Here is a 22,542-nt window from a genome sequence, read left to right as displayed (position 1 = left end):
TCAATAGCCCAAAACTAGAAACCACCTCAAAGTCTGTTGCCCAGGACGCCATGGAAGACCCACACCACAGAGCACCTCGCCACCGTGTGGCCGGCCTGCAGACCTCATGCACCGACAGGGAAAGGGGTCCTCAATCTACATTTATGGGAAAACTGACAAAATCAGCCCCAACTCCCAGGAGGAGAGAGGGACTGGGTTGGAGGGTGAAACTTTGCATTTTTTTCTAATAGGTTTGGCTGATACCAAACCTATTAGATATGATTTGGTTTGGCTGTGTCCCCTCCCAAATCTCAACTTGAATGATATCTCCCAGAATTCCCATGAGTTGTGGGAGGGACCCAGGGGGAGGTAATTGAATCACAGGGGCCAATCTTTCCCATGTGATTCTCGTGATAGTGAACCAGTTTCACAAGATCTGATGGGTTTATCAGGGGTTTCTGCTTTTGCTTCTAATTTTCTCTTGCTGCCACCACGTAAGAAGTGCCTTTCACCTCTGCCATGATTCTGAGGCCTCCCCAGCCATGTGGAACTGTAAGTCCAATTAAACCTCTTTCTTCCTAGTCTCAGGTATGTCTTTATCAGCAGTGTGAAAACTAATACAGTAAATTGGTACCAGTAGAGTGGGACATTGCTGAAAAGATATCCGAAAATGTGGAACCAACTTTGGAACTGGGTATCAGGCAGAGGTTGGAATAGTTTGGAGGGCTCAGAAGACGACAGGAAAATGTGGGAAAGTGTGGAACTTCCTGGAGACTCGTAAATGACTTTGCCCAAAACGCTGATAGTGATCTGGACAATAAGGTCCATGCTGAGGTGGTCTCAGATGGAGATGAGGAACTTTTTGGCAACTGGAGTAAAGGTGACTTTTGGTATGTTTTAGCAAAGAGCTGGCAGCATTTTGCCCCTGCCTTAGAGATTTGTGGAGCTTTGAACTTGAGAAAGATGATTTCGGGTATCTGGCAGAAGAAATTTCTAAGCAGCAAAGCATTCAATGCCTGCTATTAAAGGCATTCAGTTGCATAAGGGAAGCAAAGCATAAAAGTTTGGAAAATTTGCAGCCTGATGATGTGATAGAAAAGAAAAACCCATTTTCTGAGGAGAAATTCAAGCCAGCTACAGAAATTTGCATAAGTAGCAGGGAGCCTAATGTTAACCACCAGGACCTTGGGAAAAAGTCTCCAGGCCATGTCAGAGACCTTCACAGTGGCCCCTCCCATCACAGGCCCGGAGGCCCAGGAGAAAAAATGGTTTCATGGGCCTAGGGACTTGGTGCCCTGTGTCCAGCTGCTCCAGCTATAGCTGAAAGGGGTCAACGTACAGCTCAGGCTGTGGCTTCAGAGGGTGGAAGCCCCAAGCTTTGGCAGCTTCCACATGGTGGTGAGCCTGCAGATGCACAGAAGTCAAGAATTGAGGTTTGGGAACCTCCGCCTAGATTTCAGAAGATGTTTGGAAATGCCTGGATGCCCAGCCAAAAATTTACTGCAGGGGCAGGGCCCTCATGGAGAGCCTCTGCTAGGGCAGCGTGGAAGGGAAATGTGGGGTGGGAGCACCTTCTGGGGCATCACCTAGTAGAGTTGTGAGAGAAGAGGGCCATAGTCCTCCAGACCCCAGAATTGTAGATCCACCAATAGCTTGCACCATATAGCTGGAAAAGTCGCAGACACTCAACCTCAGCCCATGAAAGCAGCCAGAAGGTGGGTTATAACCTGCAAAACCACAGGGGCGGGGCTGCCCAAGACTATGGGAACCTACCTCTTGCATCAGCCTGACCTGGATGTGAGACATGGAGTCAAAGGAGATCATTTTGAAGTCTTAGAATTTGACTGCCCTGCTGGATTTCAAACTTGCATGGACCTTGTACCTCCTTTGTTTTGGCCAATTTCTCCCATTAGGAACAGCTGTATTTACTCAATTCCTGTACCCCCATTGCATCTAGGAAGTAACTAGCTTGCTTTTGATTTTTACAGGCTCATAGGCAAAAGGACTTGCCTTGTCTCAGATGAGACTTTGGACTGTGGACTTTTGGGTTAATGCTGAGATGAGTTAAGACTTTGGGGGACTGTTAGGAAGGCGTGATTGGTTTCAAAATGTGAGGACATGAGATTTGGAGGGGTCAGGGGCAGAATGATGTAGTTTGGCTATGTCCCCACCCAAATCTCAACTTGAATTGTATCTTCCAGAATTCCCATGTGTTGTGGGAGGGACCCAGGGGGAGGTAATAGAATCATGGGGGCCAATCTTTTCCACGCTATTCTTTTGATAGAGAATAAGTCTCACAAGATCTGATGGGTTTATTAGGGTTTCTGCTTTTGCTTCTCTCTTATCATTGCTGCCACCATGTAAGTGCCTTTTGTCTCCCGCCATGATTCTGAGACCTTGCCAGCCATGTGGAACTATAAGTCCAATTAAACCTCTTTTTCTTTCCAGTCTCAGGTATGTTTTTATCAGCAGCATGAAAACAAATACAACATTTATCCTTAAGAAACTGCCATTTTTGGAGTGAGATCCAGCCTGCAGGGAGTTAAGTGGTGAATGAAGTATTTAGTGGGGGTGGGAAGAGAAGGAACCAATATACTCATAACTGGAATCCCTGAATAAGGAAATTAGATTAATAGGCTAGAACAAAGATATAATTCAAGAAAACTTTTCTGATATAAAAGAGGACTTAAAAATGCCATCGTTGTAGATAAAAACTAGAAGAAATGGACAATTTCATATGATTCAACCTAATATATACCTGTTTGCTGTTTTATTATGCTATACATAAGTTCATGTAGAGTTGTTAAAAAACAAACACAAGGCTGGGTGCAGTAGCTCATACCTGTAATCCCAGCACTTTGGGAGGCCAAGGCTGGTGGATCACCTGAGGTCAGGAGTTCAGGCCCAGCCTGGCCAACATGGGGAAACCCCATCTCTACTAAAAATACAAAAATTAGCCAGGCGTGGTGGCACGTGCCTGTAGTCCCAGCTACTTGGGAGTCTGAGGCAGGGGAATCACTCAAACCCGGGAGGCAGAGGTTGCAGTGAGCCAAGATTGTGCCACTGCACTCCAGCCTGGGTGACAGGGCAAGACTCCACCTCAAAATAAACAAAAAAACAAAAAAACATAAAATCATAAGTAAGTGATGAAGCCCGCACAGGAACTCAAGTCCACCAGCTTTGTTCTTTCCTCTGCCAATACGGAGAAAAAAATGGCAGAAAAGTAGATTTTTTTTTTTTTAAAGTAACAAAAATGATATTTTAAGAGATGGAACTGGGAGTGGTGACTCATGCCTGTAATCCCAGCACTTTGGGAGGCTGAGGCAGGTGGCTGGCTTGAGCCCAGGAGTTCAAGACCAGCCTGGCCAACATGGTGAAACTCTATCTCTACTAAAAATACAAAAATTAGGTGGGGGTGGGGGTGGTGCATGCCTATAATCCCAGCTACTTGGGAGGCTGAGGCATGAGAATCGCTTGAACCTGGGAGATGGAGGTTGCAGTGAGCCAAGATCAAGCCATTGCACTCCAGCCAGGAAAATAGAGCAAGATTCTGTCTCAATAATAATAATAATAAAATAAGAGATGGGATCAAGGTTCTGAGATACAGTCTTACCTCCCTTAGCAGAGGAGCAAACTGAGGCCTGCAACACGGTAACCACCACCTGTCAGTGGACAGTCCATAGACTTGCAGCCAGGTGTGCTGCTTCCTGGTCCAGGGTCTTAACGCCACCCAGGCAGGGCCAGGGCAGTTGTCCCCTGTCCTAGCTTCACTCACCCTCCTCTATAGCCCTATCCAGCACTAAGCCTGGTGCATTTCGGCAACTAAGTGACCCCTGATCTGCCACCTACTTCCCCCACCCTCTGCCACTGCCCTGGCCAACTCCCCACCTCACTTGGAGGCTGTCGCAGCTCCTCTCTGCTCTCTCCTTCCCTGCTGCATTCTCTATCAGCTGCAGGAGAGCATCCCTCCAAGCATGACTACATCACTTCCCGTGCAGAAAAGGGCCAGCCCAGCAGGCCTGAGGCTGCCTTCCTCAGACAGGCCTGCCTAGCCTCCACTGGCATCTGGGAACGTGGACTTCTGGAAAATTCCCACCATTCCCTGATAAGAGCAGCTCACTGTGCCTAGACTGCTTGTGGAAACAGCATGGTTTATGCTGAACTCCTACTTTCCTTTGGAGAGTCTGGAACTTTTCTAAGTGCCAGGCAGAGGGTGCCTCTGTGCCCAGCTCCAGTGAAAACTCTGGGCATTGGGTCTCTAATGAACTGCTCTGCTAGCAAACACTTCACACATCTTGTCACAACTCCCTGCTGGAGGAATTGTGACCCCTAGGACCTCTGCCTCCAACCCAGGAGAGGGCTCTGGAAGCTTGCGCCAGGTTTCTTCTGAACTTCACCCCACGTGCCTTTTCCCTTTACTGATTTTAATTTCAATCCTTTCATGGTAATTAATCTGCACCAGGAGCGCATCTGCATGCGAGTCCCACAGGTCCTCCTAGTGAGTCACTGATGCTGGGCACAGGGTCTCGGGGACCCTGACACACTCCCTTATTTAAAACTTTTGGCTGGGAGCAGTCACTCACACCTGTAATCCTTGCACTTTGGGAGGCAGAGGAGGGAGGATCCATGAGTTCAGGAGTTCAAGACCAGCCTGGGCAACAGAGTGAGACCCCCGTCTCTACAAAAAAATCTAAAAGTTAACTAGGTGTGGTGGTGCTCGCCTGCAGTCCCAGTTACTTGGGAGACTAAGAGAGGGGGATCACTTGAGCCCAGAATGTCGAGGCTGCAGTGAGCTATGATCGCGTCACTGCACTCCAGCCTGGGTGATAGAGCGAGACCTTGTCTCTTTAAAAAAAAAAAAAAAAAAAAGAGACACCAATGCCTTCCAGAAGTTCACTCCTGTTTGCACGCTGTAGCCTCTATCTGCCCAGCTGACCTTCCCTCTCACCTCTCTCCCCACTCTGGCCACACTGTCTCCTTTGAGCCTTTCATACTTGGCTGGTTTCTCCAACCACAGGGCCTTTGCACACATGACTTCTTTTGCGTAGAATGTGCAACCCCCTCTCACCCTGTCCCCTATCTTCTTCTTTGTCCCAGCTCTCAGGAGCCAGCCAGGCCTTTCCCATCACACTCTCATGTGGCCCAACTGTTCACAGCATGACCTCTGTGCCTGGCAGACCGCAGGCTCCTGCTGAACATACCTCCTGGATGGTGGAAGCTGGAATGAAACCCCTGAACAAATCTCTTCTCTGTGGGGAGGCAAGAGGACTCCAAGCAGCAGGCTCAGCTGCCCCAGCACTTCTCCCCTCCTGCCCCAGGGGATCTGTGTTCTGAGGAAGGCCTATTTTTAAAATCAGGGAAGTCTTTAAATAAGTGTAGAAACTTTTCCTTCTCTAGGGTGGGGAGGAAGTCTGAGGTTCATGAAAACAGCCACCGTGACAGCTGATCAGCTCTGGCAGGACGGGCTGCTTACAGGCTGAGGGGTTTAGCTGGTGGCCCAGGTCCTCCTAAAGCCATGGTCCCCAGCTCTCTCCTTTTTCTATAGGGTTAGGAACCCTCCTGTCTTGATAGGTGAGCCGCTCAGCCTGGTGAGATGATGGCAGGGCTGCATGCAGACTAATGGGACATATTTACAGGAGTGGGAACTGTAATCATTGCAACTATCCCTAGAATACCTGCTGTTTAATATTTTCTGAGCTCTGTGCAAAGACCTTCATTAACATACCGTAACAAGCCCATGGGGCAGGGACTGCAATGTCTCTGTTTATGGATGAGGAGACTGAGAACAGAGAGGCCAGTGACTTGCCCCAGGTCACACAGCCAGTGAGAAGCAAGGCTAGGATTCCAACCCAGGCTGCCCAGCCCAGCGCCCCCTCCTCCTGCAGGACCCCTCATGAACACTGCCCAGCCCTGCACCTTCCTCACAGCCGGCGAAGCCCCGTGCTGGGAAGGGAGTTTGGAGCAGTGTTTCTCAATAAGAAATCACGTTTCATACCCTGCCTCTCAGTACACACTGACTTGTGTACACACATTCTATAACTAGCCCTAAAGTTACTATGTGAGGAGATCTTATTTTCCATTTTATTCTATTTTCTTTTCTTTTCTTTTTTTGAGACAAGGTCTCACTCTGCCACCCAGGCTTGAGGGCAGTGGCATGATTAGGACTCACTGCAGCCTCAACCACCTGGGCTGAAGAGATCCTCCCACCTCAGCCCCAGAAGTAGCTGAAACTACAGACGTGCACCACCACACCTAGCTAATTTTTTGTATTTTTAGTAGAGATGGGGTTTCTCCATGTTACCCAGGCTGGTCTCAAACTCCTGACCTCAAGTGATCCACCTGCCTCGGCCTCCCAAAGTGCTGGGATTACAGGTGTGAGCCAATGCACCCGGCCCTATTTCATTCCTTAAAAGGTTGATTGTAGCCCACTCAATGGATTTCAGGACCCGCTAATGGGTTGAGTTTAAAGACAGTTCTAGGGGGACACACTCTGCCTATTTCCCTGGGAATAACTGAGAGGGGAGTCTGCTCCAAGCCTGTGACATCAGTCATGTCAACCAGGAGCAGGGACTGTGCAATTTGTTTTACGAAAGTGTAGAAAGAAAAAGGAAAAAGTTACCCAGGTAGAAATGTAGAGCTGCCACCCGTGTGACTAGGTTGCCTGAGCCAATGTCTAGTGATGCTTTGGCCATGGAAACCACAGGACACACAGCTCAGCTATTTCTCTTTCCTCCTTCTGCAGAGGGAGGGGCTACCCAGGCAAGGCTGCATGTTGGAATCACCCGGCAGCTTTAAGGCACCCCAAAACCTGAGTCCTGGGCTCAGAGCTTCCAATTCAACCCATCTGGGTGTGGTCTGGGTACTGGCGTGGTCGATGTGCAGCCGAAGTGAGTAAGGAACCCCAGCTGCACCGGGCGTTTCTGCATGCCTCACACGAAATGAGCCCAGCAGTTGCAGGGATTTCTACACACACCTGGCTCTTAAGTTCCCCAGAGGTGGCTGCTGAGTGCAGTCACCTGTGCTGAGGAACAAGGTCAGCTGATGGCTGAAAAGCGGTTCATCCTCATGACAGAGCCAGCAGCTCCCATGTCTTAAATGCAGGCTGGAGCCAGGCACCCAGCTAAGTGCTTTCCACATGCAATCTTGTTTAACCCTCACCTCAACTCTGTGAGGTAGTATGATCATTCCCATTTTACAAAAGAGGAAAACTGAGGCTCTGGGAGATGGAAGCAGGCAGAGAGGGGCTCTGAGGAGGGCTGGTGAGCCTATCTCAGCAGAACTGCAAGCCAGGTCTGCACCATGGCTACAAAACCCCACCAGTCTCTCTCCCAACACAGCTGTTCTCCTCTCAGAAACTAGGAGAGCTAACACAAAAAATTCTAAAAGCAATCTCATTAAGACAACTTTTTTCCAAAACACAATTAATTCCATAAGGGCAGATCATGAAAAGGAATATGTTCTTCAAACCAGTAAGAGGCTTATTTGCCACAAGTGGTCCTGGCCCTTTCCCCAGCCCCCCAACAACGCCCTCCTGACAACGCCCTCCCAGGCTAGCCTCTGTGTGACCACAAACAGGCTCCAGGCTCCAGGCTGCAGGCCCTGGGAGTTCCCTAAGGTGTGTCCCTGGTCCTGTATTTCAATCTCTACTTCCCTTGCTGTCCCTATACCCTGGTATGGGCTTCTGACAAGGCCCTCACCCCACCAACTCGTTCCTGCAACCCCCAGCCTCATTTGGAACGCCCAGACTCAAATGCATACCCCCAGTTTGACCTGCTACCTTTTACCCCATGAACAGATCTTTAGCCTTGATCTATTTCTTTTAGTATTACTATTGTGAAAAGAGGAAAAGAAAGGGAAATAAATTCATAACAATCCCAGCACACCAAACTTATGTGTCATCTACCTGTCTACCTCTTTCTCTCCCACCTGTCTATATCTTTTACAATTATAATCAAAGACAGTGGCCCAGGTGCGGTGGCTCATGCCTGTAATTCTAGCACTTCGGGAGGCTGAGGCAGGTGGATTACTTCAGGCCAGGAGTTCGAGACTAGCCTGGCCAACATGGAGAAACCCTGTCTCTACCAAAAATACAAAAAAATTAGCTGGGGATGGTGGTGCACGCCTGTAATTCCAGCTACTAGGGTGGCTGAGGCCCAAGAACCATTTGAACCCAGGAGGCAGAGGTTGCAGTGAGCCAAGATCATGCCACTGCACTCCAGCCTGGAAGACAGAACCAGGCCCTATCTCAAAAAACAAAACAAAAAAAGACAGCAGACAATTTCCTATCTTATTTTTTACCACTATATGCATCAGATTCACACCTGTTCAGAGACCAGGAAACTTACCAAGGAGCCAAATGGTCTTCATTATTGCATTTTGCATGTTTTTTAACCATTTTGGATGGTTTTTAATCCAATCCTAAGACCACGTTTTCTCACATTTTAACGTCTCTGAAATCCAGCTGGGCCTGACAATTGACCGGTTTCAGGCTTGTGTTACTTTTAATCACAGTAAATGGCAGCACATGCTTGTTTCACTTTTTTTCTTCATAGTACATAAAATAAGGTGCATCTACAGTGTTGTCTCATGTGCTAAGAACATGGTGCCATAAATTGTACTTTTTATTTTTTCTGGGTTCTTTTCCCATAAGTGAGATGACCAGGCTTGAATATGGGAATTTTCAAGATTCTTGATATACATGGTCAAATTTTGTGTCTAGAACAGTGGCATGGGTTAACCCAGTTCCCCGTGCTATGTATGAGTGAGCTGGTTTCATCACAGTCTAATCGGCATTAAGCATTTCTGAATGTTCTTTTTGGTTTGCCTAATTTAATAGGGAACTACAAATGAAGGAAAAGCATGAACAGTTCCCACTTAACCTTTCTTCCATGCTGACTCTCTTATGGATACCTGGAGCTCCAGGGGCTCCTAACTCTTACAGTTACCGGGGTCATCAATTTGATGAAACACACAATCACCATCATCACCATCCTGTGGTCATTCTGACCCTCACATTTGCTTCTCAGACTCTGCCCCACTCACCCCTGCTGCTGCCCTGAGCTTCCTGCTCTGCCCTTGCCAGCTTGGCCTGGCCAGGCTCCCAGAACCTCAAGATGAACAGCTGATGTGAAAGTCAACACTTCCTTTCTACCTCGCCCCCAATCTTCACAACCAATGCCCCCCAAATCCAACAAACCTGCGCCTCAGATATCAAAAACAGTCTATTTCCTACTCGAGATGGCCACAAGATACAGGAGGAAAGCATTTCCTCTGGAGTCAGGCCAGGTTGAAATCCCAATTTCTGTTTTTTTTGGAGATGGAGTTTTGCTCTTGTCACCCAGGATGGAGTGCAATGGCGCGATCTTAGCTCACTGCAGCCTCCACCTCCCAGGTTCAAGCGATTCTCCTGCCTCAGCCCCCTAAGCAGCTGGGATTAGAGGTGTGCGTCATGATGCCTGGCTAATTTTTGTATTATCAGTAGAGATGGGGTTTCACCATGTTGGCCAGGCTGGTCTCAAATTCCTGACCTCAGGTGATCCACCTGCCTTGGCCTCCCAAAGTGCTGGAATTACAGGCATGAGCCACCGCGCCTCTGCCTCCTAAGCTCAAGCGATTCTCCTGCCTCAGCCTCTCCAGTAGCTGGGATTACAGGTGCATGCCACCATGCCTGGCTAATTTTTGTATTTTTGTAGAGATGGGGTTTTGCCATGTTGACCAGGCTCATCTTGAACTCCTGACCTCAAGTGATTTGCCAACCTTGGCCTCCCACAGTGCTGGGATTACAGACATGAGCCACCACGCCTGGTGTGAAATCCCATTTCTGCCACTTTCTAGCTGTGTGATCTTGGAGAAGTGACTTTACTTTGCTGTGCCCAAGCCCTGTCATGGGCTCAGTACTTGCCTAACATTCTGAGACCATTGTATTATCAAATCTTCCCGACAATCCTTCAAGGGCAGGGCTGGTAAATATCTTTTCACTATTTTCCAGATAAGGAAACTGAGGCTTAGGGAATTGAAGGGCACAGTTATTTTGTGCCTAAGGACACATAGTTATTAACATGCACAGTTCGAGACCAGCCTGACCCACATGGAGAAACCCCATCTCTACGAAAAATACAAAGTTAGCCAGGTGTGGTGGTGCATGCCTGTAATCCCAGCAACTCGGGAGGCTGAGGCAGGAGAATCACTTGAACCTGGGGGACAGAGGTTGCGGTGAGCTGAGATCACACCATTGCACTCCAGCCTGGGCAACAAGGGTGAAACTCCATCTCAAAAAAAAAACCAAAAAAAACCCAAAAAACAAAAAACGCATAGTTATTAACATGTAGGACTGGGATTCAAATGGTCTGATGTGGAATATCAGGCTACTTGGAGGTTTTGTGAAGTCCTTTTATAGCTTTTGATCATTGTGATTTTAAATATTTCAGTATAGTGGAAACATCTAAACAGGTGGTTCTCCCTCTCCTGTTTGAAACACCAAACAGAATTATCCTCTCAAGGTTAGGATATCCTCTAATGCTGCAAGACCACAGAATTCATTTACCTTCTCGTCCCAGGTGGCCATGTCCCTGTTGCCTCTGGATCTGAAAAATAAGAAGACATTTGTCCAGATCTATCATCCTGCTGCCATCTACCTTGGTATTTGCTCTGCAATTCTTTCTGACAAATTAGTTTTAAGTTAGTTTAGTTTTAACTGTGCCTGAAATTAGTGTAAAGTACAAAGTGTATGTAGGAGGGCATACATCCTGGATATAGAGCCAAATGAGCTGAAACAGGGACTTTGAGTCCTGTGTACAAACACTTATTTGTACACAAAAGTTCATAGCTTTCCACAGCATTATTCTCAAAAGCCAAAAGGTAGAAACAACCCACTTGTCCATCAACGGATGAATGGATCAACAAAATGGGTCTATCCACACAATGGAACTTTATTCAGCCCTACAAAGAAATGAAGGGGGCCAGGTGTGGTGGCTCACACTTGTAATCCCAGCACTTTGGGAGGCCGAGGTGGGTGGATCACCTGAGGTCAGGAGTTTGAGACCAGCCTGGCCAACATGGTGAAACCTCAATTGTACTAAAAATACAAAAATTAGCTGGGCATGGTGGTGGGGACCTGTAATCCCAGCTACTTGGGAGGCTGAGGCAGGAGAATCACTTGAACCTAGGAGGTAGAGGTTGCAGTGAGCTGAGATCATGCCACTGCACTCCAGCCTGGGTGACAGAACAAGACTCCATTTAAAAAAAAAAAAAAAGAGAGAGCCAGAGAAAGTACTGATACATATTACAATGTAGATGAAACTCAAAGATACCATGCTAAGTGAAAAAAGCCAGACATAAAATGTCACATATTGTATGATTCCATTGATATGAAATGTCCAGAACAGGATATGAAATGTCCAGAACAGAACAAGCAGATTGGTAGTTGCCAGGGGCTGGAAGAAGGGAAGAATGGGGAGTGACTGCTTAATGGCTTAGGGGGCTCCCTTTTGGGGTGACAAAAATGTTCCATGCAGCTAACAAGGTATTTTTAAAAAAGAAAAATGATTTAATTTTAATACAAAGAAAAACAATGAAAATATTCTGATAGAGGGTGAAGGCTGCACACTGTGAAACGTACTAAATGCCACTGAATTATTCACTTCAAAATGGTTAACTTTACATCATGTGAATTTCACTCCAATTAAAAAAAGACAGACATTACAGTGTTGGGGTTGCTCTGAAAAGCAGTAAAACCTTCTGAACATCCACCACCAGCTACATCAGTGAATGCACCTCTGAGCAGCAGGAGCTGCTAGTGCTGTTTGAGTATTCACATAAGGACGTGGAAAGACGCCAGCCACAGAGCAAGCAGAGGAGTCACATTACGGCAGAGTCTACAGGATGACCCCATCTAACTCAAAAGAAATACAGATGCTTTTTTTTTTTGGTCTGTAAGGATCACTCTTCGCAGTGGTTATTTTTGGAAGAAAAGGGTGTAGGGCTTTTCTCTGCTTCTGGGAGGCGTGAACTTTTACAATGAGTAGGTGTTGCTTTAAAACATTATTTTTAACATAGGTGATCTATGCATGTAGTAAAAAATTTAAATTATATAAAAAGATATTCTATGACGAGTCAATCTCCCCTCTACCCATTCTCCTTCCCAGAAGCGGTTGCTCTGACCGGTTTCCTACGTCGCCTTCTGGAGTATTCTATGCCCTCATAAGCACATGAGTATACACTCTCCCCCAACCTTCTATTTTTTTTTCGTAAACAAATGTGAACCCACATACTGCTCTGAACCTTATTTCCCTTTAGGGTGTGGTAGGCAAAATAATGCTCCCCCTCAAAGATGCACATGCCCTAATCTCTGAACTTGTATATTACTTTACATAGCAAAAAGAATTTTGCAGATATGATTAAGTTGCAGCTCTCAAGATGGCGGGAATGATTCTGGATTATCCTAGTGGACCCAATGTCATCAGAGGAGTCTTTGATAAGTGGAGGCAGGAGAAAGAAGAGATTGTAAGGACAGAAGCAGAGGCTGGAGTCAGAAAGATCTGAAGATTCAATGCTTTAAAAGATGGAGGATGGGGCCTCAATCCAAGGCATGTGGGCCCTTCTAGAAGTTGGGAAGGCAAGCAAACAGATTCTCCCCCAGAGCCTGCAGCAGCAACACAGCCATGCCCATACCTTGACTTGAGCCCACTGAGACGGATTGCGGACTTTTGACCTCCAGAACTGCAGCATAATAAATGTGTTATCTTAAGCTACCAAGCTTGTGGCCATTTGTTACAGCAGCCACAGAAGACTAACACAGTATCTCAGAGGTGGTTCTATACCAGTGCATCCTGCATGAAGTGCACGCCTTGCCATGGCTGCACAGGAGCCCCCTGCAGGAATGTGTTTAATCTCACTAGTGATGGACACCTACGGTTGTTTCCAATCTCCTCCCACCTCAGTGCTTCAATGAATAACCCTGCAAGGTTATTCGTTGCACCCTTTGTTTTTTTGTTTTTTTTTTGTTTTTTGTTGTTGTTGTTTTGCTTTTTTGGAGTTGGGGTCTCACTCTGTCACCCTGGCTAGAATGCAGTGGTGCGATCAGTGCTCACTGCAGCCTCAAACTCCTGGACTCAAGGGATCCTCCCACCTTAGCCTCCTGAGTAACTGGGACTATAGGCACACACTACCAGGTCCAGCTAATTTTTGTAGACAGGGTGGGTCTCACTATGTTGTCCAGGCTGGCCTCAAACTCCTGAGTTCAAGCGATCCTCCTGCCTCAGCCTCCCATGGTGTTGGGATTATAGGCGTGAGCCATTGCACCTTCTCTCTCTATGTAACTTCTATACATTTTTTTTTTCCCCTGAGACGGCATCTCGTTCTGTTGCCTAGGCTGGAATGCAGTGGTATGATCTCGGCTCACTGCAACCTCTGTCTCCCAGGTTCAAGTGAATCTCTTGCTTCAGTCTCCTGAGTAGCTGGGATTATAGGTGCCCACCACCATGCTCAGCTAAATTTTGTTTTGTATTTTTAGTAGAGACAGGGTTTTGCCATTGTTAGCCAGGCTGGTCTCAAATTCCTGACCTCAAGCGATCCATTGCCTCAGCCTCCTAAAGTGCTGGAATTACAGGCATTAGCCACCGTGCCTGGCCTAATTCTAAAAAATTATTTTGAAATAAACTTTCAAGAAAACTTTAAAAAGGTTCTTTCTCTCCCCACAGTTACATGCTGAGGGTGCAAGGGACTCTTAGAGTTTCTCGCTGGTTGACTGGGCAGCTTCTGGACCTAGCAGAGCTCAGCTTTGTATGTCCCCATACCAGCCCCCTGGAATCCTCAACCTGCTCTCACGAGAGGGGCTCAAGTGGAACCATCACCACAAGAGGAGGTGAAGGGAAGAATTAAGGTACCCCGGAGATTTCCTTCCTTTGCAAGACAGGAACTAGAACTAGCACACATGCAGAGAAACACTCAGCTTCAGCAATTCAAGCAACAGAAAATGTAAAACTACCATGCCCTTCTCCATTAAACTAGCCAAAACAAATAAAAAGGGTAAAACCCAATGCTTGCAGAGCTGCAGGGAAATGTGCACGCACTCCTGGAGATGATTTTTCTAAATAGATACCTGGTCACAAGAGGTAAGTGCCTTCAAAATGATCCCATCCTTGACTTGCACGCCTCAGTTAGGAAACTGTATCTCCAAGAAGTCATTTGATAGCCAAAAACATGCACAATATGGACAATGATATTTATAGCTAAGTTGAATAGTACGGTTAAAACCTGGAAGTGGCCCTCAACCCTCAAGCCCTACTTTAGGGAAAAGCTGAGGAAGGCAGTGGGCTCTTGGGAGGAATGATAATTCTGAGGTCTATGTAGAAACAGGAGAAAAAAATGCTGTCAAGCAATGAGAAGAAAAATAGGCTGATGGCTGACACATTGCATGCAACTGTACAAAAGTATCTGCGTCTTTCCTAGGTGCCAGGCACTGATTTCCCAGGTTCTGGGAAATCCAAGGTGAAGAGGCAAGGGCAAGGGCAAGGTCAGGATGCTGGTAGACTGACATGTTACCTGGGAGACAAACAAAGAAGCAAGGAAATATACAAGACAGACCACATCCCCAGCTAAGCACTGGAAAGCCAACCAGCCACAGTAAGGGGCCAGGGAGCAGGCGGGGTCTCCTTAGGTGGGGTGGTCGGGGACAACGTGACATTTAAGGTGTCCCCTGAATTACAAGGGAGTATGTCACAGATTGCAGAGAAGAGCATTCCCGGGAAAAGGAAGAGCATGTGCACTGTGTACAACCCCTGAGAGAGTGGAGAACTTAGGAGGAGGAGGCTGGGGACAGCAGTGTACAGGACAGTGGCCGGAGAGAAGAATCGAGAATAATCACATAGAGCCTTATCATGGAGAGGGCTTGGCAGGCGATGCTAGGGATTTGGATAGGAGTGAGGGGTCAAGCGTGATGAGGAGGCAAGAGATGCTGGCAGCCTGGACTCAGGGTGGAAGTAGGGGATGGAGGAGTGGCCGGATTCAGGATATACTTTGGGTTAGAACTTGTCGCTGGCCTAGACTGTGGGGAAGGGAGGAGGAGGAGGGTGGTGGATGACAGCTCCCAGGGCCCAAGCCCCAGTGACTAGCAAAGGATCAAGTTTGGGGACAAGAACACTCTGGCTTCCTCCTTCTTGCTAAACCAGTGGCGGGGAGGGCTGGGGGCCACGGAGCAGCTCTGGACCTTGTGCAAACCTCAGCCCAGAGATTTTCAAAACCCTGCCCTTATCAGCCTTTCTCTCTGGGGAGTCAGAGCCAGAGAAGTTGCCGCCCCCTCGCCTTGGTCTTACCCAAGCAGCTCCTAGTTGTTGGTGGGGCTGTCCGGAAATCCTGCAGATCTCAGATAGCCCTGAACAACCTGAAGTTAAAGGCACTCAGGACAGAGAATTACCCTCAGAGGGGCGCGACGGAGGGTGGAGCAGGCACTGGAACCATGAACTTTTGGTAGTAACCTGGTGCCAGGGGGCTAAGCCTGTACACCAAACATCTTATGTCATCTTCTCGGCAATCCTGAGAGGTAGGTACATGCTTAACCTCATGGCACAGATGCGGAAACTGAGGCACAGACAGGCTAAGTCACGTAGCTGAGCCTGCAAGATCCCCCACACCTAGCACTGGTGAGAGTGGTGGGGGCAATGTTCCTGGAGGAAGTTGCAGTGAGGAACCGCTCTCCCCTCTCTGTCTTGGTGTTTCCCTTGGCCCCAACCATGCTCGTTCCTCAGCATCTCTGTCTCCAACAGGTCGGTGTTTTTAAACTGTTTCCAGGGAAGGGTTTGCTGCCCCGGGGCTCCTCCTTCAGGGATGGCTGGGTCTGCTCACTGCAGCCTTCTCCCGGGACACCCAGCACTGCCTGTACCCCTACTTCTCTCCCACAATCTCCCAGGAGGGCAGCGGGGCAGGGACGATGCATCCGAGGACTTAGGGGACACAGACCTGGTTGTGAGTTCTGGCTCTGCCTCCTTTGGCTGTGTGACCCAAGGCAAGGGGCTTGGCCTCTCTGCGTCTTGGCTCCTTCACCTGTTAAGAGACGACGATGGTCACCTGCGGCTGCTGCACGGAGTGTGAAGAACTGAAGGCACCTGGCCCAGGGCGGCGCGCACCACCAATTTTCCGAGATGGGCGGGGGGGGGGTCACTGGGGCCGGCGTCTCCCGCGTCCCCCTCCCCTGGACTCCAGTCCTCGCCGAGGGAACCACTGCCCGGCTGCGCCGCCCCCGCTGGGACACGCCAGAGCCGAGGGCAACCGAGGGTTGGGGTCCTGCTGGGGCTCAGCGGCGAGGCCTGGACAGCGGGGATGCGAGGGGGTCCCCTCTTCTCAAAGGGATCGGGCACTGGGGGTCTTGGAGAAAGGGCTGCACGCCAAGCGGGGTACGCCCCCCGCCCGGCCCGAGAACTTACGCGGCGCCCCACCCGCCCGCGGTCACCGCTGCGACTGGGAGCCTCGGAGCAGGTCTGGCCCGGCCCGCCCGGCCCGCCCCGCCCCGCCCCGCCCCGCCCCGCCCCGCCCGGCCCGGCCCGGCCCGGCCCGCCCCGCCCCGCCCCGCCCGCCCCGCCCCGCCCCGCCCGGCCCGCCCCGCCCCGCCCCGCCCCGTACCAGGCCCCGCCCCGGCCCGGGCCTTCTCCGCCCCCACTGCCCGCAGCCCCCCAACCGTCGGCGGGCGTCTAGGCCTCTCCCCGGGTCTCAGCCCCCTTGTCCCTGCCTGTGGTCAGTCCACCCGTTCGTCCCTACCTCCCTCACCCCGACTGCCTCCCACCCCGCAGGCTGGGCCTGTCCTGGGCCTCCCGCAGTTACAAAGGTCCCGCCCGTGGGAGCGAATCGCGGATCACGAGAATCCTGCCCCGGACCAGCCTAAGGAAAGGGTGGGCGGAGGGAACTACTTCCTTCCTCCTCAGGCTGGAGCGGGGCGAATTCATCCCGCCAACCCCTCTCGGGGGGCTTCTGCTCCATTCCACCGTCTCCGGGCCGTCCCTGCCTCCGGATGTCCTGATTCCTTGGGCTCGTCCCCTGCACAGTTTCTGCATGCAGGGGTGGAGGCTGGGCAGCATGCTGTAAGGAGTGAGCAACCTCGCAGCCCTCAGGACTCCTCTTGGTCGGGGGCGCTGAGGCTGCTCATGGGATGGTACTGGCAAGAGCGAACCTTCCTGCGGGCAGCCCCTGCCTGTCCTGGGCTGCCTTGCTCCTGGCTAACTCTGGCGCAGGCCCAGCTCTGAAGTCCCTCCCCTGTGGGCCCTCCCAGTACCCTGTTCACACAGTGGAATCAGTTCTGTTAGCTTCTGTCTTTCCCTAGAGACCATTTGTCCCAAACATCCTGCAGAGCCCTCTTCTGCACCCCTCTCCCTTCCGGTTGGGTCGGGGCTGTGGGGAGAGGCTCACCTCCTTGGGGTTGTGTTAGTTTCCTCATGCGGCTGTAACAGATCACCACAAACCTAGTGGCTTAACACAAAAGTGTTACCTTACAGCCCTGGAGGCCAGAAGTCTCAGATGGGTCCTACAGGGCCAGAATCAAGGTGTGGATGGGGCTGTGCCTTCTGGAGGCGCCAGGGTAGTGTGTTCCTTGCCCTTCCGGGCTGGAGAGGTGCCTGTGATCTTTGGCTGCCTCAATCCACCTCTGCCTCCACGGTTACCGCGCCTTCTCCCTTCTGAGGAGCCCTGTGATTATATGGGATCCACCTGGATCATCCAGGCTAATCTCTCCAGCTCAGGATCCTTCTGGTAGTCACATGTGCAAATTCCCCTTTGCCACTTAAGGCAACATACAGGTTTTAGGGGGTTAGGATGTGGATATCTTGGTAGGGGGGTGCATTCTTCTGCCTCCCATAGGGGTATTGTTTCCACGGCTTCAACTGACTCGGCTTTCCTCAATTCTGCTGGGCTTTCTTTTCTTTTTTTTTTTTTTTGAGACGGAGTCTCACTGTGTCGCCCAGCCTGGAGTGCAGTGATGGGATCTTGGCTCACTGCAACCTCCGCCTCCCAGGTTCAAGCAGTTCTCCTGCCTCAAGCCTCCCGAGTAGCTGTGATTACAGGCCAGCATCACCATGCCCGACTAATTTTTGTATTTTTAGTAGAGATGGGGTTTCACTATGTGGGTCAGACTGGTCTTGAACTCCTGACCTCAAGTGATCTGCCTGCCTTGGCTTCCTAAGGTGCTGGGATTACAGGCATGAGCCACTGCACCTGACAACATTCTCATTCTGTGGCCCAGGCTGGAGTGCAATGGCATGATCTCGGCTCACTGCAACCTCTGCCTCCTGAGTTCAAGCAATTCTCCTGCCTCAGCCTCCCGAGTAGCTGAGATTACAGGTGCCCACCACCATGCCTGGCTAATTTTTGTATTTTTAGTAGAGATGGGGTTTCTCCATGTTGGTCAGTCTGGTCTTGAATTTCTGACCTCAAGTGATCTGCCTGCCTCGGCCTCCCAAAGTGCTGGGATTACAGGCATGAGAAAGCCGGCCTGCAGCAGGCTTTCTTAAAAATATTTTGGTCGGATCTCCTGACTTCTCAGTCATGTATGATTACAACAGTCCTATGCTAGTTCCTAAGGCATAGTCTGGTCCATTTTCAACTTCAACTTCCTTATATTTTATTAAAAATTCTCCTCCTCCTCCAGGGCCAGCTACACAGACTAGAGAGGATGTGGGGACTGCTCCCGACAGCCCCTCCTCTGTGTTCACTCCCCTCTGGTTGAGGAAGGGAAAAGGGAACAAGTACCCCGTCCCCTAGTTGCACACCTGGAAGTTGCAGTCCTCTGTCTTTACATCTGGTCTTGCCTGTAGTTAGACCCTTAGTGTAGACAGGTGGTGACCTCAGCAGGCCCTGCTAAGGCAAGGCAAGGCTCAACCCCTGGCCTGGCTCAATCCTCTGGCTGCCTTCCCCCATCCCTTCCCCTACAGAGGCATCTCTCAGTCTTCTCCCCGGGTACTTGCCTCTGCTCCGCATTGCAGTGGCCCTGGGAAAGTCTGCAGCTCCCAGCCTTACTGATGGCCTGGAACCTGGGGCCACCAGCAGGGACCTATGTCCGTACTTTTTGGGAACCAGGATCCCAAAGGAGCACTTCAGCAAGTCTGGAGAATTTGGTGATGTTCTCAGCATTATTGTGTTCACTGAAATCTTGCTACTGCTCAGACATTTCAGTGGACAGGAAAAGATCTCAAATGTGTTACATTGTTATCCCCAGGCACAGGATTTGGATTGGGGTGCCCTCCACCATTGCTACTATTCAACATTTCATTAATGATCTCAGTCAATGCAACAAGACAAGAAAAAAGAAATACAAACATTGAAAAGAGAAAGACTATCATTTGCAATCGATGTGATTGTCTACCTAGAAAATCCAAAAGACCTAACAGACTAACACATGACCACTTACTGTGTGGTAGGCACTTTCAAGCTACCAAGTGTAAGGTGAAGGAACAGCCTTTGTTCTTAGTGAGCTCCCATTTTAGTTGGGAAAGTGAGGCCAACAATACTTAGGGCAGAAGTCCGGGCACGGTGGCTCACACCTGTCGTCTGAGCACTTTGGGAAGCTAAGGTGGGAGGATTGCTTGAGCCCAGGAGTTCAAGATGAGCCTTGGTGACAGAACAAGACCCCATTTCTAAAAAAAAAAGTTTTAAAAAATTAACTGGGCATGGTGGTGTCCCTGTAGTCCCAGCTACTCAAGAGGCTGAGGTGGGAGAATCCCTTGAGCCCAGGAGTTCGAGGCTGCAGTGAGCTATGGTTGCATCACAGCACTCCAGCCTTGGTGACAGAGCAAGACCCTGTCTCTAAAAGAAAAAAAAAAAACTTAGGGAAGAGTAACCCAAGGTCCACAGAAAGAATCCAGGAGGTCTATGAACTTGGGTGGGAAAAAAATTGGTTTTATTTTCATTAACCTCTAACTGAAATGTATTATTACTTTGTTTGTTTAGAGACAGGGTCTCACTTTGTTGCTCAGGCTGGAATGCAGTGGCTCGAGCACAACTCACTGCAGCCTCAAACTCCCAGGCTCAAGTGATACCCCTGCCTCAGGCTCCCAAGTAGCTGGGACTACAGGCACATGCTACTGTACCCAGCTAATTTATTATTTATTTATTTTTATTTTTTGTAGAGATGGGACCTTGCTTTGTTTCCCAGGCTGTTCTCAAACTCCTGGCTTCAAGCAATCCTCCCGCCTCAGCATCCCCACATTTTTTTTTTAATTGAGATAATAGATGTGAGCCACTGGCCTTTAACTGAAATTTAATATTTCCTTCAATTATGAATGTATGTAACAAATTGCAGTTGCATTAAAAATATCACTAACTGGCCGGGCGTGGTGGCTCACGCCTGTAATCCCAGCACTTTGGGAGGCTGAGGTGGGTGGATCACCTGAGGTCAGGAGTTTTGAGACCAGCCTGGCCAACATGGTGAAACCCCGTCTCTACTAAAAAAATACAAAATTAACTGGGTATGGTGGTGTGTGCCTGGAATCCCAGCTACTTGGGAGGCTGAGGCAGGAGAATAGCTTGAACTTAGGAGGTGGAGGTTGCAGTGAACTGAGATCACGCCACTGCACTCCAGCCTGGGCAACAAGAGCAAAACTCCATCTCAAAAAAAAAACACACAAAAAACAACAACAAAAAAACCCCACTAACTTTGTCATCAGTCGAAATCACAGATGTTTTTAAACCACAGTATAGTTATTGCAGATATCTCAAAATATAACTTATATGTATAATTACTTCAAAATTATAGTAGTTACTGAGCCAGCTGTTCTTATAGTTTAATGTGTACTATAGGAGCCTCATCTATTTATTACAAGTGAAAAAAAATTCAAAACTTCAATGCAAGATAGCTGGCGTCATTTGTAATACAATGCATTCGTTCTGTTTTATACATTGAAAAACATGACTCTCAGAAGAGGTCCGGAAGCTTCCCCAGATGTCAAAGGCCCCAGATTACAAAAAGATTAGGAACTGCGTTAGATGAAGGACTTGTTCTGGTTTGGTCAGAACTTACACAGTTCTCTTACACAAGGCAGTCCTCTTACACAAGCCCCACCCCCGGTCCCTGCCCCACCCCCGCTCCTCCGCATTTCTTACCAAGCGGTGAGCCCAGCTTGCTTGAGTTTTCTGGGTGTCCTGCCTTTTGATGTTCATGGAGCATGTACTTACTTACTTATTTAGGGATGGGATCTTGCTCTGTCGCCCAGGCTGGAGTGCCGTGTGGCAATCACTGTCCACTGCAGCCTTGACCGCCTGGACTCAAAGTATCCTCCCATCTTAGCCTCCTGGGTACCTGGGACCACAGGCATGCATAACCATGCCTGGCTAATTTTTATTTTTTTGTGGAGACAGGGTCTTGCTATGTTGCCTAGGCTAGTCTCAAGCTCCTAGGCTCAAGGGGTCCTCCCGCCTCAGTCTCTCAAAGTGCTGGGATTCTAGGCATGAGCCACCGCACCCGGCCACATGGAGCATTTTGAGGAAGATCTGAGTACAGCCCTAGGGGACTGGGCCTTCCCTGGGCTCCAGGACAGCTGGGGCTGGGCCAGGGCAGTGGCCAGCTCTGGCTTTGCCCAGCAGGAAGAGAGAGGGCTGCCTCTGCTGGTTTTGGTTCCCCCAAGGCAGTTTTCAACGGCTGCAGTTGGCCACTTCGTTTCCTAGAGCAAAAGCCCTGTCCTGGCTCTGGTAGAGTGTGAGAAAACGGACAGAGGGAGAGCAAAGTAGATGAGTTCTCAGTCAGGGACAGGGTGGGGGTTCTGTTGTTTAGGCCCAGAGGCGCCTTTCCCAGCAGATATGATTTATCTACAGCAGTGACGGCCACATGACGGGATCTGCACAAGGCCTGGGCAACGATGCCTAACGACGTAGCTATGGGAAAAGGGCATGGTCACCTCCGACTCTCTTCTCTGGCACTTGACTCAGCCTTCTGCCTCATAGTTCAGAGTCACACAGAGGAGTAGGAAGAACACAGGAGTTGCATCAAAGAGGCCTGTGTGTAAATCCTGCCTCCATTCTTTCTCTTGCCCACTGGGTGATCTGTCATCAATTCAGCAAAGAGTTTCTGAGTGCCAACAATGTGCTAGGCAGAGAATACAGAGTGGAGTAAGACAGGCAGGTCCTGCCTGCCCTCATTAAACTTAGTCTATGTAGGGAGGCACACAAATACTAAACAACAAATTAAAAAGCAATAAGTATTGAAAAGGGGCTGGGTGCGGGGGCTCACGCCTGCAATCCCAGCACCTTGGGAGGATGAAGCAGGCAGATCACTTGAGGCCAGGAGTTCAAAACCAGCCTGGGCAACATAGTGAGACCCTGTCTCTAAAATATATGTGTGTGTATATATATATTTCTATAATTATAATTGTGTAATTACATATATTTTATTTTTTTTGTGTGTATACACACACACACACACACACACACACACAAAACCTAGCCAGGTATGGTGGTGCATGCCTGTAGTCCTAGCTACTCAGGAGGCTGAGGCCAGAGGATTGCTTGAGTCTGGGAGGTCAAGGCTGCAGTGAGATGTGATCACGCCACTGCACTCCAGCCTGGGTGACAGAGTGAGACCCTGTCTTGAAA

The 22,542-nt window shown here is 49.4% G+C and overlaps 1 protein-coding gene across 7 annotated transcripts in view; it reads right to left on the bottom strand.

The window, feature by feature from the left end:
* Positions 1-16,772, bottom strand: part of LOC105493417 (hydrogen voltage gated channel 1) — a 41,146-nt gene extending 24,374 nt beyond the window's left edge. For 4 of the 7 annotated variants that reach the window (XM_011761023.2, XM_011761026.2, XM_071071108.1 and 1 more), the window contains exons 1-3: positions 16,398-16,492; positions 15,934-16,017; positions 10,523-10,562 (exon numbers count right to left, since the gene is read on the bottom strand). In XM_011761023.2, coding sequence (XP_011759325.2) covers positions 10,523-10,543 — 21 coding nt within the window. In that variant the 5' untranslated portion in view covers positions 10,544-10,562; positions 15,934-16,017; positions 16,398-16,492. Of the gene's footprint in view, positions 1-10,522; positions 10,563-15,933; positions 16,018-16,397; positions 16,493-16,728 lie in introns of those variants that run through there. The other 3 variants (XM_071071109.1, XM_011761024.3, XM_011761025.3) reach the window with 3 other exon arrangements.
* Positions 16,773-22,542: the final 5,770 nt, after the last annotated feature.

This window comes from Macaca nemestrina, chromosome 10 (genome assembly GCF_043159975.1).
Source record: "Macaca nemestrina isolate mMacNem1 chromosome 10, mMacNem.hap1, whole genome shotgun sequence".
Classification (NCBI taxonomy): domain Eukaryota; kingdom Metazoa; phylum Chordata; class Mammalia; order Primates; family Cercopithecidae; genus Macaca; species Macaca nemestrina.
Note: the sequence above shows the minus strand (reverse complement) of the source record. Positions and strands in the feature narration are given on the sequence as shown.